The 19261-nt window shown below is 32.1% G+C and overlaps 3 protein-coding genes across 3 annotated transcripts; 2 read left to right on the top strand and 1 right to left on the bottom strand.

Annotated features, from left to right (window-relative positions):
- Window positions 1-391: 391 nt before the first annotated feature.
- Window positions 392-5659, top strand: LOC114168818 (ATP-dependent zinc metalloprotease FTSH 10, mitochondrial-like). Its single transcript, XM_028053778.1, has 8 exons — window positions 392-678; window positions 761-983; window positions 1079-1150; window positions 1654-1793; window positions 2282-2755; window positions 2903-3670; window positions 4581-4808; window positions 5005-5659. The coding sequence occupies exons 1-8, from the start codon at window positions 478-480 to the stop codon at window positions 5488-5490; spliced, it is 2592 nt and encodes an 863-aa protein (XP_027909579.1). The 5' UTR covers window positions 392-477; the 3' UTR covers window positions 5491-5659.
- A 4867-nt stretch (window positions 5660-10526) lies between these two features.
- Window positions 10527-13280, top strand: LOC114168717 (uncharacterized protein C24B11.05-like). The gene is made up of 9 exons (XM_028053625.1): window positions 10527-10866; window positions 11049-11130; window positions 11219-11284; window positions 11516-11613; window positions 11719-11756; window positions 11858-11948; window positions 12055-12336; window positions 12740-12805; window positions 12938-13280. Exons 2-9 carry the CDS (start codon window positions 11070-11072, stop codon window positions 13085-13087), a joined length of 852 nt encoding a protein of 283 aa, XP_027909426.1. The 5' UTR covers window positions 10527-10866; window positions 11049-11069; the 3' UTR covers window positions 13088-13280.
- Window positions 13281-16071: 2791 nt separating this feature from the next.
- LOC114169037 (scarecrow-like protein 14) lies at window positions 16072-18809 on the bottom strand. Its single transcript, XM_028054052.1, has one exon. It carries the CDS (start codon window positions 18422-18424, stop codon window positions 16310-16312), a length of 2115 nt encoding a protein of 704 aa, XP_027909853.1. The 5' UTR covers window positions 18425-18809; the 3' UTR covers window positions 16072-16309.
- Between the last annotated feature and the right edge of the window lie 452 nt (window positions 18810-19261).

The following is a 19261-nucleotide window of genomic DNA, read 5'->3' as shown; positions in this document are numbered from 1 at the left end:
TTAAAATCACATTTTTTTTATATATAAATATAGATAAAAAATATAGAATGAAAAGTAATAATAATATAACAAACTAAAAATAACAAACCACCAATAAAAGAGATATTGGAAATGAACAAAAACAAAATTATTCACAGGTTAAAACCAACCTTCCAAGAAAAAAAGTTAAGATAAAATGTTTACATCATTTTAATCTTATTGTTATTATTTATGGGCTTAGAGAACAAAATTACAGTTTACAATATAAAAAGAACCATTATCAACTGACAAAAAAAATAAGAAAAATTTATTTGTTGAGGAAAAATCTTTGGGCAGTTTGTACTTTGTGAAGAAATTTGTTGAGAAAAACATGAAGCCAACAAGTTGGGCTTGTGATGATTTCAATATTTCAAAGCTTCACTGTGTTGTTAGCAGAAAGCGAATCTTGTGATCCAAACGCGTTTTTAAACCATCCTGATCCAATTGAAACATAAGTTAATGTTTCCTCATTTTGTTCTGCTGGACAAAAAAGGACCACTACATCAATTCCTGCCAGACTCTAACCATATTCATAGCTTCAGATATTTTCCCTTTGTATTTTTTTCTTTCTTGAGATTGTCTCGATCGACCAATAAATCATTTTTCTCCAGGAGCATGAATTTTTCAAGAATTGCGCTCTCTCTGTCGCGCTCATCTAGAGTATGTTTTTCCTTTCCCTTCAATTCAATTTTGTTTTTTGCTACCAGTTATAAAGGGTTAATTTTTATGTTTGGGGTGACAGAATTTATCACAAGGTAATGGGAGGTTGAGAACCCTTACAGGAATATCACGAACGAATACATGTTCTGATGGTGCGGAATCGGTATTAGGGTTTGTTAGGAGCTATGTTTCTTCTGCCAGAGCTTCCAGTTCCCGCATCTTTTCCAATTTGCCTGATTTTAAATCCGTTGCTGCGAACCCTAGTGTTCGCCGATTCTTTTCCAGTGAAGCCCCGAAGAAAAAGAGTGAGTTTTACTTGGAATGAAGTGTGTTTAGCTCGTGATTGAAGGTTCTTCAATTAGTTTAAAGAATTGAACTCAGTTCTTTATTTGTTTGACAGATTATGAAAAGTTTTATCCCAAAGAAAAGAAGGAAGTTCCGAAGGAAGATGGCAAAAAATACGATTCTAAAGGTAAACATAGAATCTCTTTTGTACACCCTGAATTAGGAAGATAACTGTGATAACTGGTGTAATGAGTAAACTGGAGGGTGTATTTCTTGTAATTTCCATGTTGAACTAGTTTTGTGCATGAGAGTTAAGTAGGTTTTGTGTGTTGTGTTTCGGGTTGGTCTTTAGTGTAGATTTTTTAGTGTTAGTCTTTAGTGCATGAACTTTGTTTCTTTAAGATGGGAAGATGGAGAATCAAGCAGCATTCAATTCTATTGTCCATATCCAAGGCTCTATTTTCTGTCAACTTCAAATTTCAATTACAACTTTATTGTGTATGGGCCATTTTGGGTTTGGGTTTTGAAACTTGAGTTCCAATCCCAAAATGTGCACTCTATCTCTCAGTGGCTGCATTGATTTACTTGCTGTATGTTTTTGTCTAAGAATTAATCATATAACTGTATTATAGTTTATCGAAAGGGTACCACTAACAATTTTTAATGCCTGGATTCTCGATTTAATTTCAGACAACTCGAATGCAAACACAGATGATCATGGGAATTTTCAGGAAACTTTCATGAAGCAAGTTCAAAATATAATCACCCCATTATTGGTTATGGGGCTATTTCTTTCAACCTTTTCTAACGGTCCCCGTGAACAGCAGGAGGTAATCACAACTTCTTTGTATTAGCACAACCAGCCCTTGTTTTAATTTGCTTGAAAGGGTGAAGTTGGTTCAAGAACTCAATACATGAATATTATCTGCATTCCATATGATGAAGAAGAAGGCAGTGGTTTAAAATGCATGAGAAGTGAACTTTGTACCATATGACTCCACACTTATCTTGAGTTTATTGGTAAAGGGGGGAAATGGAAATATTAGAGATTATGAGATATAATATTTGAGTTCTCTATTGTGTATTATAATACTGTATCTCTATTAGGATAGACTTTCATATCCCATTGCATTCTAGCATCTAGTTGCAAGTTTTTAACTGGATTAGTTTTTTAACAATGCTTGATATTTTTCTGAATCTCACTTTCTTTTTGGATTATTGTTATGATGTGAATCCAACCATGTGCCTTTTAGCTAGGGTTTCTTTAATTTCGTTGTTATCATCCTTCTGACATTGACCAAAGTTTCATTCTTTGCAGATTAGCTTTCAGGAATTTAAAAATAAGCTTTTGGAACCGGGATTAGTAGACCATATTGTTGTCTCAAACAAATCGGTTGCCAAAGTATATATAAGGAACTCTCCTCGCAACCAAACAGATAGTGAAGTAGTCCAAGGGACCCTGCCTGCAAAGGAATATGGAGGTCAGTATAAATATTATTTTAATATTGGAAGTGTCGAGTCTTTTGAGGAGAAGCTACAGGAAGCACAAGAAGCTCTTGGCATTGACTCTCATGATTTTGTGCCTGTAACATACTCTGCTGAGATGGTTTGGTACCAGGAATTGATGAGATTTGCTCCAACACTCTTATTGTTGGGATCTCTATTGTATATGGGAAGGAGAATGCAAGGTGGATTTGGTGTTGGTGGAGGTGGTGGTGGTAAGGGTGCTCGTGGAATATTCAACATAGGGAAAGCCCCTGTTACAAAAGTAGACAAAAATACTAAAAATAAGGTTGGGAGATTTCTGTTTCTTCTCTCAATGACATGACTGATGTTTTTTCTATTTGTTTTAAATAGCATGTCCAGTTTTAATTATTTCCTCTTGGCAATAAGTTCATTCAAGACACATTCATTTATTTTTCTGTTTTATTTTGTTTAGATCTATTTTAAAGATGTTGCTGGCTGTGATGAGGCAAAACTTGAAATTATGGAGTTTGTCCACTTCCTCAAAAACCCTAAGAAATATGAGGAACTCGGTGCAAAAATTCCAAAAGGTGCTCTGTTGGTGGGTCCTCCAGGTACAGGAAAAACACTTTTAGCAAAAGCAACTGCAGGGGAGTCTGGAGTGCCATTTCTTTCTATATCTGGTTCTGATTTCATGGAAATGTTTGTTGGTGTTGGACCATCAAGGGTTAGAAACTTGTTTCTGGAAGCAAGGCAGTGTGCTCCAAGTATAATATTTATTGATGAGATTGATGCAATTGGTCGAGCAAGGGGGCGTGGTGGTTTTTCTGGTTCAAATGATGAGCGTGAAAGTACATTGAATCAATTGTTGGTGGAGATGGATGGCTTTGGAACCACTTCTGGGGTTGTTGTGTTGGCAGGAACGAATAGGCCTGATATCTTAGATAAAGCTCTTCTTAGACCGGGGCGATTTGACCGCCAAATATCAATTGACAAACCTGATATTAAAGGCCGAGACCAGATATTTCAGATCTACTTGAAGAAGATCAAACTTGACCGTGAACCTTCATATTATTCTCAAAGGCTTGCAGCCCTTACTCCTGGATTTGCTGGAGCAGACATTGCTAATGTCTGCAATGAAGCGGCTCTGATTGCTGCAAGAAGTGAGGTGACACAAGTCTCAATGGACCATTTTGAGTCAGCCATCGATAGGATCATTGGTGGTTTGGAAAAGAAGAACAGGGTATGTCTTTATAAGTTTTTATATTCTTTTGAGGTAGGCTTATGAATACAAGGGTGGAGCTGGATGTTTTAGTTTGTAGAATTAAAAGTCTTGCAGATTATGGGAAGCCGTATGGAGATATTATAATAGAGCTGAATGTTTTAAGTTTAATTTAATGCATTAATGATCCCTATGTTAGCAATAGTGGTTGGGGTGGCTGCTATTGCAGCAAAGCAGGGCGGAGTGCAGTGGTGAGGCATAACAAATTTGTTGCTTTACATGATATAGTCGTGGGTCCTCAGGGTTTCATGATGCATTATTGTCATTTGCTAAAGCTTTCTGCAGCTCATCAAATTTCACCTCCCACCCCATCAAAAAGCTTTCGGAATTTTTTTTTCTTAAAAGGAGGGGGTGATTGATTTCCGGAAATAAATTCCGGAGGTGATAGGTTGTAGGAAGAAAATGATAGGGTGCAAGAAGTAATTGCCATTATCAATTCTCATCTGTTGGGCCTTGGTCCTCAATTTGAATCCAACATCATATTTTCATGGGGGCTGCTTTTAAATTTATAATATGTGTATAAAGGGTGTGGAAAAGCTTTTCTTTCTCTTCTGAATTAAGATATGTTGCATAAAATTTATGCAGCCAAAGTTTGATTTAATGAATTCGAACAGTATGATGTATGCTGAATGTAGTGCCCTTTCATATTTATGTTTGAAAGGACAGACTGATATACTCAGGGTCCTTTTCTCTCTCTGTTTTTAATCTGCAGAAATTTTTTATCTTAGGATTTTGTTGAGTTAAAAACTTCATGATGCTGAAGCTGGTATGCTACTTTGAATTGAAAATGTTAAACTAAAGGGGATTTGAAACACTCTTTACCTTTTCCGTTATTGTTTAGTGTTGTCTAATACCTATGTTTCCTAAACAGGTTATAAGCAAGGTGGAAAGGCGTACTGTTGCTTATCACGAATCAGGTCATGCTGTTGCAGGTTGGTTCTTGGAACACGCTGAGCCATTGTTAAAAGTAACCATCGTTCCACGTGGCTCAGCAGCTCTTGGATTTGCACAATATGTTCCAAGCGAAAACCTTCTCATGACAAAGGAGCAGCTTTTTGATATGACTTGCATGACACTTGGTGGTCGGGCTGCTGAGCAGGTAGTTTTGTTGTTTTTCTTAACTACTTTCTCTCATGTTTCTCTTCTATACTTTTTTTTTTCCATATGGCTACTTCTTTCATGTGTAAATCTTGTCACTTTATCTTACGTTGTTTAATGTTTCTCCTTCTCTGATGTTTTATGCTCTCCAAATATCAGAGGCATGACAATGATGTTTCCCTCTCTTGTCACTGCAGGTTCTTATAGGGAGAATATCAACAGGAGCACAAAATGACTTGGAAAAGGTTACCAAGATGACATATGCCCAAGTAGCAGTTTATGGTTTCAGCGACAAAGTGGGTCTCCTTTCGTTCCCTTCAAGAGAGGAATCATTTGAGATGTCCAAACCATACAGCAATAAAACTGCCGCAATCATTGACAGCGAAGTGCGCGATTGGGTGAACAAAGCATATGAACGAACGGTGCAGCTAATTGAAGAACACAAGGAACAAGTTACTCGACTTGCTGAGTTGTTGCTTGAAAAAGAAGTACTTCACCAGGACGATTTGGTTCAAATTTTGGGTGAGCGCCCATTCAAGGCTGCTGAAGCCACCAATTATGATAGATTTAAGAAAGGGTTTGAAGAAGAGGAGGAAAAGGTCGCAGAAAGTACCATTGTAGATGTGCCTGAGGAAGGTGGCGGTTCTTCTTCTCCTTTAGAGCCCGAGGTTGTTCCCAGATAGTTACCAAATACATGTTTCTTGTTGTACATGACTTTGTTGTCTCTTCAATGTTAACAGTGTCAAACAAAACTCATGGTAACTGCTAAATAAACCCTTTGAGTTCACTCGTACGAACTAAGATGTAGATTTGATATTTATAGAAATGTGGCTGCACAATATTCTTTTTTCATGTTTGGTTTTCATTGTCACTGTTCTCGCTGAACTGTTTGAAGCTCCACCAGTGATATTAAGGTAAACATTCCCCTTCGAAATTTGAATTACATTGAAATTTGCATGTTTTAACACTTTTTTAGTTTATGTCCTGTAATTCCTGTTTTAATTAGAGATTAATTTTGTCTTTTATTGTTATATTTTATTTTCATTATATTATTTATCGGTTGCTCTCTTTTTGACATATTGATCTTCATGTCATTTACTCACCGGAGGGAGTAGAGAGATCGAGTCGTGAACAAGCTCTTTTTAAAAGATATTGTCTTAATCCAAACCTTTATTTATAAATAATGGACTTATGATTTTTTTTTTCTTATACATTGCTCAGTTTTTTCTTTTTTATTCAATTAAATGTCTAACATCTATAACATCAAAGATGGATAAGTGTAAGAAATAATGATAAGAAAGTTAGGATGACAAAGCATCATTATCCCGCAAAACAAAGAGTATAAATAAATCAATATTCATCTATAATTTTCTAAGGTCAATTAAGATTTGAAGAATATATTTTAGTAAAAGGTATAACAAAATATGAGACATTTTATTTAGTTTGAACTATTAAAAATTATTAATATTATAAGAGTTTCTTAAAAGTTTTTTGTAGTCCCTACAATACTTTTTGTTATTTCCAGAGTCTGTTGTAATTTTTTAATAGTTCATAGACAAGAAACTCATACTTTTATACTTACTTTTTCATTTGTATTTAATTTTCAAATAAATTGTACATAGAGAATTCACGGTTTTATTATGAAGAAATTGTTTCTTATACACTAAACTTTTCTTTAAATAGAAGAAATTGAATGTGCCACGTAAGATTTTTCAAATGATATATTTGGTCATGTTTTCGTTTCTTCTAGTAAATAAACTCATTAAAAAAAAAACCTCACTCAAGATGCTATAAGAACTATAGTGTCTTCACATCCAAAAGAGAAAATAAAATAACTACGACTTTTTGGATTAATTATTCAATAATACCATTAAGATACAATACAAAATGGATAATGGTGACAAACTATTTAGGTTATATGAAGAAATTAACTTTAATATTAGTGGAAATATCTCGGACTTATTATAGACTATGGTTCCAAGAAAGATGTAACTTATAAAAATGTGGTAACATGTTTATGTTTGAGATTACTGATAACATATAAGTTACGATTCAGATAAAACTGAAACCTCTATTTTGAACGTCTCACAATAGGCTATGATTCACCTAAGAAATCGTAACCTATATTCTAAACATTCAGAGTGACTATAATTTTATAATGAATTGTAGTCTATAATCCCATGAATAAGGTTAATTTCAACATTTTCTACTTGGTTTGCACATAACATGTTATTGAGAACTTGTCTCTCATTTTTTTTATTGTTTTCTTCCTCCGGTGTGTTTAGGTTCACGAAATTCTTTTTCTTTATCATTTTATTCATGGTTTTCGAAGGTTCATTGTTGGAGGCAACCATTGCCATGTTTAAAGAGCTCTTTCTTCCACTAATTTTCTCCTTACTCTGACTTGATTTTCTTGCTCTCGGTTCAGATTGATTTCTTCTCGTTATCTTTTATAGTTTGTTGTCTTGGCTCATCATTTGTTTTACCACATTGTTTGATTTTTTCTATTTTTTTGCAACAACCACCAATGTTTAGATCTGCTTGCTGCATGAGACTCAATTCTCATTCAAACACTACACCCCTAAGTTTGTATTCCTCTCTCCACCATTTGAATTATATCATTTTCGATTAAAATTCTTAATAAAATAAATTTATGAATTTTCTTATGTGATGTGAATACGAGATTTAAATTCATATTTAGTATTCTATTTATCAGAACATATTGTTTGACTCTTCATAAAAAAACATTAAATATTAAAATTCATCTGAATTGATTATTAAAAGAGAATTCATATCACTGACTTTGATTTTGCCGACTTCAAAAAAAATTCATCATGAAAAGATAACAACAAAATTTACTATCACTTATAATCTAAAATATTAATATATAATAAATTTAGAAATATTTTTTTTACTTTTGAACCGGTACAAAGCGGGTCTTCTTTCCTTCCCTTTATAGCCTCAGGTTGTTGCGAAAAGATTGCCAAATACACCTTTCCTTCTTTCTGTATAAGACTTCCTGTTTCTTCAGTATGCTCACAGGGACAATCAAAACTCACAGTAACTGCTAAATAAAAAACCTATCTTCCATTGACCCACTCCAACATAATTATTATGTTACATTCCAATTTTCATCCTGTCTTTGGGGACAACAATGTTTGTTCATATTCATCTTATTCACCACCAACTCTTCTAAATTGCACTATCACTTTCACTTAATCAACAACAAAATTAAAACTTATATAACAAATCATGTAGAACGTCATCGGTGACCGCAAAAGCAAGTAACATTAAACATGCACAAATGTTATTTTAATTAAAACAAAAAAAATGATTGCTTTAAAAAAAATTATTTTTTGTATTTTGGTCTAACTCTTTAGAATAATCATCAATGATATGATTAAATAGATAATCCGTTTGATTAGTTGTTGTTAATTAAAAAATAGGTTGTATTGTTGAGTACCCTCTCCAGAAAATTCGCACCACGTGGAACTAAAAACATATATTTATAAACTTCTTCAAGTTCACACACACAGTTTACACCTCCTCAATTATTATAACTTGAAAACAAAAACAGAATATAAATATTTATTTTGACTACTTTTAGTCTTCTATCTCTCACCGTAAAAGTCAAAAAAATGAAACTTATAATAACTTATATGTACTATTTTATATAGTAAATTATCAATTCATACAACTTTAAGATAAAATATTATAAAGACTAATAAATGTATTATACATATTAATTTATGATTAAAAAATAATATAAATTTTTACTGTTTCACACTCGTACTACTTTTCCAATCAAAAATTTAGTCAACGCAAGAATCTAAAGAAAATCTTCACCTTTCAAAATCGCGTAAGTCATTTGTTAAGCGTCTCTATCTAGAAAACCTCCCAATGCTTAATAATTAATTAAATAACTTCAATTATACCAAAATATATTATTTAGCACGTGAAGTAATTTCATAATTTTTTTTAGGTTGGACCTTTCGTTTCATCAGCACATTATTCGTTTCTTCTAAGATATATAGAAGTGGGGACATGTATTATAGAGTAAAATAATATATTCTTGATGATAAAAGAAAAGAATATATTCTCAATTAGTTATAAATTATTGTTAAGATTTCCTTAGATAAATTTCACAATGAATACAAGTAGTAGAGATACAATAAGAAAATGGTATTAGATAAAATCTTGTTCATAAATTAAGACTGTTTAGTATTAGTAAAATCAAATTTTAGAATAATTAAAATAATTTTATAAACTAATTTTAAATATGGAAAAAAAATAGACACAAATGCTTTAAGAATATTTGTTCAGAAATTGGTAGAGTAGTAAAAAAAAAAATAAATACGACCATTGGCTAGAATCATCAATCGAAAAATGAGATAGGTTAAAAGTTGGACTCGGTCAATATAGGCTAAACTCGTAGAGGACCTACCAACTTATCTAAGAAAAAAATAATTGTAAAGATAATGTTAAATTAAAACTTTAATTATTTATATCAATGTATGTTTTTTATTATAATTTCTTTAAAATAAAAAAGTTGTATAAGAATATAATTTATGTAGTTTTACAGACAACGTGTTTAAGTAATTAAAATATATTAATATTTTACAATTCAATACGAATTATGAATTTATAAATATACCAAATTATTAGATAATTTGAAACAACTAATAAATGAATTATATATATATATATATAATTGAATTGAATCAAAATTTTAAATATAAAAAATAAATTGAACAGGAGACATTGTACGTGATATTGATACTAATATATAGTACAACAATAACTTAACATGTAATCTAGTATATGCCAATTTTCTTTTTTGAATACTAATAAAAAATAAATAAAAATATTACGAGCTAACCCTTAACACATGATATTAATATTAATTTAACTAAAATAATTTAATTAAATATTTTTTAAAATTAAAGAACTTAAGAATATTAAATAAGAATTACGAATCTATTTGAATTTTTAACAAACAAATTAGAACGTGAAATTAAGCCTAAAATTTATTATCTTTTTCAAAGATATTCAACAATACTCTTCTCATTATTTTTCCTAATTGGCAAACTAAATTTGTCATGATTAAAAAATGAAGTAATGTAATTAATAACATTAAATTTATCTTAAAATTATGTTTTTTAAGTTAATTATGCATTGATTATATGCGTGCTTTATTTTTTTAAATGCTACCTCTCAATTTAATTATAAAAAAAAACTATTTACTTTAAAAATAGTGATTAAATTGTGTTTATGACATGAAAAAAAATATTCTAAATTACTTTTAAACCATACATTGAATGCATTTTTTAAAAGGCATTCAAAGCCTAGTAATTACTATTTATTCAATGATACACGTTAAATGAAATAATTAAAAATAATTGTCTAAGCCTAATCAAGGAAGAAAAAGTGTTCCGAAATTTACTTTTTTCACGCAAAAAAGAAAAGATTTAGCTTATATACATGTTCCTTTTTTATTTATTTTGGTATCTTTCCTATTAGAAATCACTTTTGTTTATTAGTTTCAAAGTTGGAATGATTGGTCTCTTTAAAGCCATTGAAAGTTAATTTTATTTATGGTTTCTTCATTGTTATTGATGAAAAATTAGGAAGAGGTATTTTTAGAGGGTATAATAACATGACTCAATATTAAAAGAAGTGAAGAACGTGTTTTTATATAAAAAAAAAAAGTGAAGAAGGTGGCAACAGGGGAAACTAGAAGAGACAAGTCAGAAAGGGATGGCATGAAAAAACCATTTCATCTTTCGATCTTTCTTTCTTCTGTTTTCTTTCTTTCTTCTGTTTCCAGATCTTCAACTACTTAAAACGTCGTCGTCGAACGGTCTAGAATCAACAATTCAACACTTGGAAAGAACCCATTCTCTCTCCTTTTCAACGTTGTTTTCTATATAAACTCTCTCCGCCTCCTCTTTCTTTCCCTCATTCTGTTTCATTCCTTTCTTTCTCTTCTCTCGCCACTTCAAGTAATTTATCATCCAACATTGCTGAATTGTGCTCGCCCCCCACTTTGTTTTTTCTCCGTAAGAAGAAAAAAGTTTTCGTTTTCATGTTAAAGTTTTTATTTTTTTTCCCTGGGATACCGGGAAATGTGTTTCAGACAAAGATACGCTGTTTCATTTATGTTTCTGTGTTGGGGTTGTTTTGTTTTTCGCTTTATGTTTTCCTCACTAACCGTGGTTTTGACCTTTATACTTTTAATTAGGCCTGAGAAATTCAAGCCAAAATGGAAGACGGGCATAATTTTCAGGATGTTCAAAAGCCAAAATATGATTGTCTTCTGTTTGGTAAGCCTTCACGATCAATGGCGATTTCTCTCTCTCTTCGCTTTGTTGTCCTGCCTAGGTTTTTTAATTTTTTTTTTTATAATTTCAGATCTTGACGACACCCTTTATCCCTATAGTTCTGGAGTTTGTCAGCAAATAGCAAAGAATATCGAAGGTACTGAATTTACAGGGTTCCATTATTTGAATGTCAAAAAAAAAATGCAGTATATGACAAAATTATCTCATTATTTTGTTCTGTATGTTTATCTTTTTCATTTACACATGCGTCTCAAGAATATGCCTTGAAATTAAAGGGATAAGAAAATGTTGTTCCGTTTTTATACTTATAAAATTATCTGGAATTAGCCGAACTTTAAAAAAAATAGAAAATTCTGGTTTATTGCAGAATATATGATTGAAAAGCTTGGGATGGATGCTGATAAAGTTGCCGAATTAAACGTTCCGTTGTATAAGACTTATGGAACCACGATGGCTGGTCTAAAGGTATGATTTTTATAAACCTTTAAATGAATTGTATTAGAAACGTTTCTTCAGACAAAACCGATGTTTAACAATAACCAATCCTCCTTTCTCTTGTCCTCTCACCAGGCAATTGGCTATGACTTTGATTACGATGAGTATAGCAGGTAATTTGTGTACATATTTGTTTCTTTTCTGCCCATTTTTGTACTTAGCCATTCATTTCAATCTAGTTTAAACCATGTTGAATTGTCCTTTATTTGAACAGTTTTGTTCATGGGAGATTGCCATATAATGTGCTGTTGAAACCAGACCCTGTTCTCAGGGGAATTCTGCAAAGCTTGCCTATTAGGAAGATTGTAAGTTTCTATGTCATTTTCTAATGGTGAAAATAGTACTTATGAGAAATGCTCTCTTCAGGAAGATGATGATGATGATGATGTCTATTCTTGGTTTTCCTTTCAGATATTTACAAATGCAGATACGAACCATGCAATTAGTGCACTTAAAATCCTTGGATTGGAGGATTGCTTTGAAAGTATTATAAGCTTTGACACTCTGAATCCTTCTAACGACAAAGATGGCAGCGAATCCAGACCTACTACCGCAGAAGTTTTAGATATCTGTGAGCGTTTGTGCCGGAATGACTCTGATATGGAGCTTCCAAGCACCCCCCTTGTCTGCAAACCCTTTGATCAAGCATTTGAATATGCTTTCAAGATAGCAGACATTGATCCTCAGAGAACAGTAAGAACATTCACCCTTCTCTCATTAGGTGTTAGCAGTTTCCTTCAGTTTCAAAGTAACTAATTAATAAATTTAGTTTTCTTCAAAAGACAAAATAGGCATAGGTTACCATGTTCTTAATATTTTTAACAAACATTGATCATAAATTACCAAAGGGTAGTTGAATCAATGCTAATAAAGGGTGTTGAAACCTCTGTCATGGTTCGAATTTGGATTTTCTGGTGTGTTTTCTTGTGTTGTTTCTCTATTATGTCTTCAAAATATATGTATTTTTGATACTCAAGGGAGGACATTTTTAGTACTTAGCATATGACAGTCCCCTGCTGTTTCTCTGTCTTGCATGTTTTTGTGACAGATGACATTATATATTCACTTATGATATTGTTGCTTCTGCACTTTTCAGTTGTTTTTTGATGACAGCATCCGCAATTTACAGACAGCTAAACGCTTAGGCCTCCACACAGTTGCGGTAAGAGTAATCAAATGATTCATAAGAAAAATATTTTATATGGCATTTGGAATCAAAGTATTCATATTCATTCTTTGAACTACATACATTACGTGAAGAAACATTTGTAATTAAAATCCGATGTGAATGCAGGTGGGCACATCTGTTCGTACATTAGGAGTTGATCATGCATTGGAGAGTATTCATAATATGAGAGAAGCATTTCCAGAGCTTTGGGATGCTGAGGAGAAGCACGAATTTGTGCACTACAACGCTGGAATTGAAACACCAGTAGAAGCTTAGCTTAGAAGTTTGGAATGTATATGAAAAATAACTGTAGTTGGAGATGGATCACACACACCATATGAATGTGTTTGTGGTTCATTTTTTTTCTGATGTGATGCATTGGATTACATGTTTGATCAGCTTTCTTTTAACCCCACATGCGTCAAAGTTAACCACATCATCATATATTTTAAAATATCAATCTTTGCAATGTGTTTATCGTGAATTTTTCTTTTTCCATTAATTTCTCATTTTTATTTCAAATCACAACTTATTTTATTATGGGAGTTAGGATATGTATATTTATAACAATATAAACTCGCGTCATCAAGTGATTAAAAACCAACATAATAGTATTACTTTCATATTAAACATTAAATAAATTTACTAAATGTCAAGAAATTTTGAGACCACAAATAAAATTAGCATTTAGTTTAACGAAAATTATTGATACTCATCATTTGTAATTTTTGGATTATGAAATTATGTAAAAAAAGTGTTGATATATCTTACTATATGTATACATATATTTTGAATCAAATATTTTTCTTGTAATATATAATGAACTGATATATAATTTTTTATTTGAAGTTGTCTCTAATTTCATAAGATTTATTTTTAGAAATTCAAAATTATTAGAATAAAACTTAGAAGTTATAATTGGTTAAAGATTTTCAATCTTTTTTATTATTATTTATATATATATATATATATATATATATATATTGTAACAGTAGGGTAATTATTTTTTATTTGAGAAGCAGTATTTGCTTTTAATAAAATATTCTATTTCCTTCTATAATATTTACTTTTACTATGGAGATAACGGCAATTTCTTTTCAATTGAAACAAATATTTTCTTTTAGTCTTCGTTGCAAACATAATATAATTATAATATAAATTATTTGAACACCATTTCTTTTCTTTTATAATCTGTTATTATAAATTTAAAGATTATAAACAATCTTTTACATTCTACTCTATATAAATTAACATAAAAAATATATATAGGACACTACACTTAATAGTACCAAACAGCATTAACGAATCATAATGCTCCATCTCACATGAGTACCACATTATGTTTAGTACGAATACAAAAGCTACTTCATTTTTTGGAAACACAAATGATATATCCCCATAACTACAAACAGTACTTGATTTCATATGTTAAAGTTATATTTATTTGCCATGTAGTATGATCTTATCAGGTTAAATCATTTCGGTGTTATCGTAACGAAATTTAAGTATGTATTTTTTGATTTGATTTAATTGGATTTTTATTTTAAAAATTTTGTTGTAATTAGGTCCATTAACCGTACACTGTAATTGTTAATTATGTGTTAGATGTGAGCACCTGGTTTTTTTTATTTTTTCAATTTTTTATTTTTTTTTGTTTTAAAAAAATAAAATAAAAATTATAACGTGTCAATCTAATATTGTGTCACATCATCACATGGCAGAAACAGTGAAGTGGTAGTGATAATGCCAAGTGTTACTATTAGATATGAAAAGTCTTAATGTAATTCTTCTATTTGTTATTTTGTCTCAATTTGATCATAATTTTTTTAAGACTAAATCAATTTCAGTTCCTATACCAACTTTAATTTTTATATAAATTTTACAATGGTATTTTAATTATAATTGATATTTTTAACAAAATTAAATTTATTTAAATGTATATTTTGTATTGAATTTTATTTAAATGTCACAATGATATAAATGTTACAATGATATTTCTAACAAGATTAAGTTTTTATTTTACATTAAACTTTATTTAAATTTTGTTTTTAATATTTATTATCAATCATTTATAGACAAATGTTAGAGTTGATTTTAAAATAACAACTTCATAAATTGAATTGTAAAATTAAATAAATATATTTATTTAATATTGTTTTATAATTTATATTTGAGTTTATAATTTTTTATTTATTTTTAAATTCACTCTAACATTTATCTATCAATTATAGATATATAAATATTTAAAACAAAATTTAAATAAATTTTAATGCAAAATATACATTTAAATAAATTTAATTTTGTTAAAAATATCAATTATAATATCATTGTAAATGTATATAAAAATTAAATTTGGTATAGAGATAAAACTGATTTAGTTTTAAAAAATTTGGAACCAAATTAAGACAAAATAACAAATATAGATATTGCATTGAGACTTTTCACATCTAATCGTTACACATGGCACTACCGTTGCCATATCACATTGTCTATGTCACGTGTCACAATGTCAGATTGACATGTGTCAATTTTTTTAAAATTATAAAAAAATTAAAATTAAAATTAAAAAAAAAATGCATGCTAACATGTGACACATAGTTAACACCGTTAGAATACTACTAAAATATAATTACAACGAATTTTCTAAAATAAAAAACAATTGAGTCAAATAAAAAAAATACATACTCAAGATTTTGTTACAAAAAATAAAGATATCTAAAATGATTTAACCATGTTATTATTGTCCAACTAATAAGAATATGTGTTTCGATTCCAATTTTTTGATAGCCACTTAAACATGTGAATCCAATATGGTCTGTGTGAAAAGAGAGAAAAAAAAATCATTGAACTGAAAATGGTGCTGTTCATTGGTGAGGGCCATCAAATTGAGGAAGGACAGTGTAGAGGACGAGGATAATTATGACTTTGAGTAAAGCAACACATGCAATAGTACTGTTGTTGCAAACCGCAATCAATGAATGAATAAAGGACCACAAAGAGAATAGTTTTTTTCCCATAGTAGAAAATTCTATCCATTTGCCAGCTTCATGGAATTAAAAGCGTGCTTTTTTGAAATTGAGGGAATTTGATAATGGGTATGTCTTTGTCAGTTAACAGATGAAGATTTCACGTCTGAAATTCTCTTATGTCCACACAGATGGAGAATCATATCATATCCAACTAATCACCAATATAGCAGAAATTCTGCTAATGTTGTGACTTAATCTCAGATATCGATTAATAACAGTAAGCAGTGAAGATAAAAATAAACGCCAACTTTTCTATTCTCTATGCTGCTTTCTAAGCATACTGAGACTATTGTATTAATGTAGATATTGTTCATAAAGTGCACAGGTGACAGTGTATTTACACTATTCAAATTGAAATAGAATATGATCATGATACACTTTTATTCAAGGATAAATACACCCAAAAGTTGTGCTATTACACCTAAAACAACTTTTCATGACGATGAATGGGTTATGAGTTGGTCATTCCTCAAGCAGGAACCCAACAAGAAAGAGCAAAAAGAATACGCCCTTTCCATCCTTGCAAAACCCACTTCCCATCCTCATCAACTGTAAAATCTTTATGATATTCCTTCTTCACCATTTCCTTTACTCTGTTCACGAGCTCTGTGCTCAATGGAAGTTGCTTGAACCTTGCTCTCTGGTTCCTAACCTGCCATTGCTTGTAGGTCTCTGGCCTTTCAACCCTCTCTGCCCCCTCACATGCTATGACATTGATTGCGTCCCTTCCAAACAACCCTTTCTCAAACATAAGCCTAGATGGATCTTCCCGAGGCACATTAGCTTCAAACATATCAAACAATGCTGAGAAGTGGAACAGTGCTTCCCTGAACCTTGTCAAGAAGAATGGTGCATTGTAGGTGCCATTGCCAACCCCGTGCATGAAGATGGTTGGATTGATCCTCCTGATCAACCTCAGCACAGCATCTCTAGGACAGTCTGCAGTCACAGTTTCATCCGACAGGTTCTTCATTCTGTACAAACAGTTAACCACAGTTACTTCACTCCTATCAAGTTTGAGGTCCTCAAGTCTTATGGTTTCCCATTTCTGAGCAAGGCCATTGTACTCAAAAGGGACTCCAAATCTCTTGCAGTACTTCTCTAGGCGCCGCCCCGTCTCCTCTACCCTTTCTGCTGGCCTAAACCCTGACTGAGGAAAATCGATTCCTGTTATACGAAGCCTCGGAGGACCTCCTGCTCTCTGTGAAAGCCGTTGGATGAGGCAAGGCCACTGGAAGCCATAGCTAATCCCAAAGTCAATAATGTGAAGACTGCTTTCACTTTTTGTAAACTTAAGAATAGTGCGGTTAGCCATGAAATATGACATCCAGTGAAATGGTGATGATGTGACATACACTCTGTAAGCTTTTAACATATCTGCAGCAGATGCTGACTGAAACAGCATGAACTTTGGTGTCCCTGCAGCTAACCTTGTCTCCAGACCATCGGCAAAGTAGTGAGCCAAACGCTGAAGTCCATCGCCTGAAGGTGAAGAGTGCTGCCTAATCTGCTTGAGGATTTCATTTGCAGTCCTTGGGTCAAAGCTAGCCACGGCTTGTGCGCATTGAGTTAGCAAAGTCCATAAATCCACCGTTGTTCTTGCACTTTTTCCCTTGTTGGGACCTTTCTTCGAACGTGTTGTCTTCCCATTAGATCCTCCTGAATCAGCAAGCTGTGATGATGACGGTTCACGGTCAGATTTCAAAATGGCTGGACTCTTGCCATCACTGCAAAACAGCACTTCATCGAACATGCTACATGACTCCGAATCATCAGAATAGACAGCTGAAAGCTTATTGCTTCTCTCCTCTTCTTCATGTGAGACATCATCTTTCATGAGATGGCTCCTCTTCTCCCTTGATCCTTTGCCTGTCCTTGTCACACTCTCTTCAGTTACGCCCGCCTTGTTCTGCGACTGAATCAAATTCCAGGCTCCATTTGAAAAATGGAACTCAGCTTGTGCCCCTCTAATCAGATCAGGAGCAACATAAGCGTGTTCCTGAGAATTATGCAGCGATCTTTGTAGCAAATAAGAATCAAAATCACCAGCACCGTTAAACCTATCAGACTCGCATGAATTGTCAGTGGTATAACTGCTATAACTCTCAGAACTAGTGGTTCCACCAAAATTATCATCTGGGTCTGGGTTATCGTTAAATTGACGAGGTGATGATGGGTGACTATGAACCAAAGCATCATAGAATGATTTTTCAGCAGCCTGGAGTCTCAAACAATCGTGCAACATGCAGGGTTTGCGCTCCAAATCATCCTCTTCTTCCATGAGGATATCACTTATGTACCTGAGCATGGGATTGGAGAGCTTAGTACTCTCTGTGTGTTCTCCGTCAGAGCTTGTCCCAGAAGAGGGAGCATCATCGGCGGCAGACTCTGACGGGGAACGTGAATCATCCAACTTGAATTCACTTCCCCCGTTCTGATTCGTAAACACCGAGACAGGTGAATCATCCAACTTGAACTCACTTACCCTGTTCTGATTCGTAAACAACGAGACAGAACCGTTTTCAAATATGAATCCATTTGCCGAACCAGGAAAATTATCCAGAAGGGAATCCATGGAGAGCATGATGTTAGCCAGAATAGAATTCGAACAAAAAAAACTTTACTTTCCACAGAGATCTAGTTCCTACGGTGCTTTGCTATAGCAGACAAGAATCTTTGACTAAGCAGAATCTTCTACCACCCCAAAGACAAAACAATAACAGATCAAGCAAGCAACAATAATGAAGAAAAATTCAGAGATCTAACGAAAACTACAGTGACTCTAGTCCTATATTTTTGGAAATATAGATTATAACGCAGAAGAATGAAGGTATGAATGAATAAGAGACAGAGACAGAGAGAGAGCGAGAGAAGAGAAGAGAGAGAAAGAGAAACCTAGTTTTGTGAGGAGTTACCGAACCAAGACAATGCAACTAAGAGTGAGCAGAAGTAAAGCAGGGGAAAGGTACTGAATGGGAATACTAATATATACTAATTTACAACAACAAACCTTTGCTCTTTTCCTTTAAGGTTCTGAAGTTTCTAGGAAGGTGTACGTGTTTTTAAAAGGTGTGGGTCAGACACAATTTTTCACCACTACTTTCTTGTAATTATCGTGGGAATAAATTATCAATTTAAACTTATAAATAATAATAACCACTATTTATTGAAAATTTTATGTAATATTCAAATTGAAACATGAACATCAATTATTTTAATTGAATTAGCAAATTTATAATATCATCCCATTGTAGGAAATTTGTTTATTTTTGTAATTTCTTTAAAAAATGTATAATAAAATATTTTAACTTTTTGACCTTGTTAAATATTTTTCGTCAAAATTATCAAAATTAAAATATTGTTTTTTATTTTAATTTAAAAATATATTTGATTTTAACCATAATAATTAAAAAATTAATTT

The sequence above is a fragment of the Vigna unguiculata genome, chromosome 11, assembly GCF_004118075.2.
Source record: "Vigna unguiculata cultivar IT97K-499-35 chromosome 11, ASM411807v1, whole genome shotgun sequence".
Taxonomy (NCBI): Eukaryota; Viridiplantae; Streptophyta; class Magnoliopsida; order Fabales; family Fabaceae; genus Vigna; species Vigna unguiculata.
Note: the sequence above shows the minus strand (reverse complement) of the source record. Positions and strands in the feature narration are given on the sequence as shown.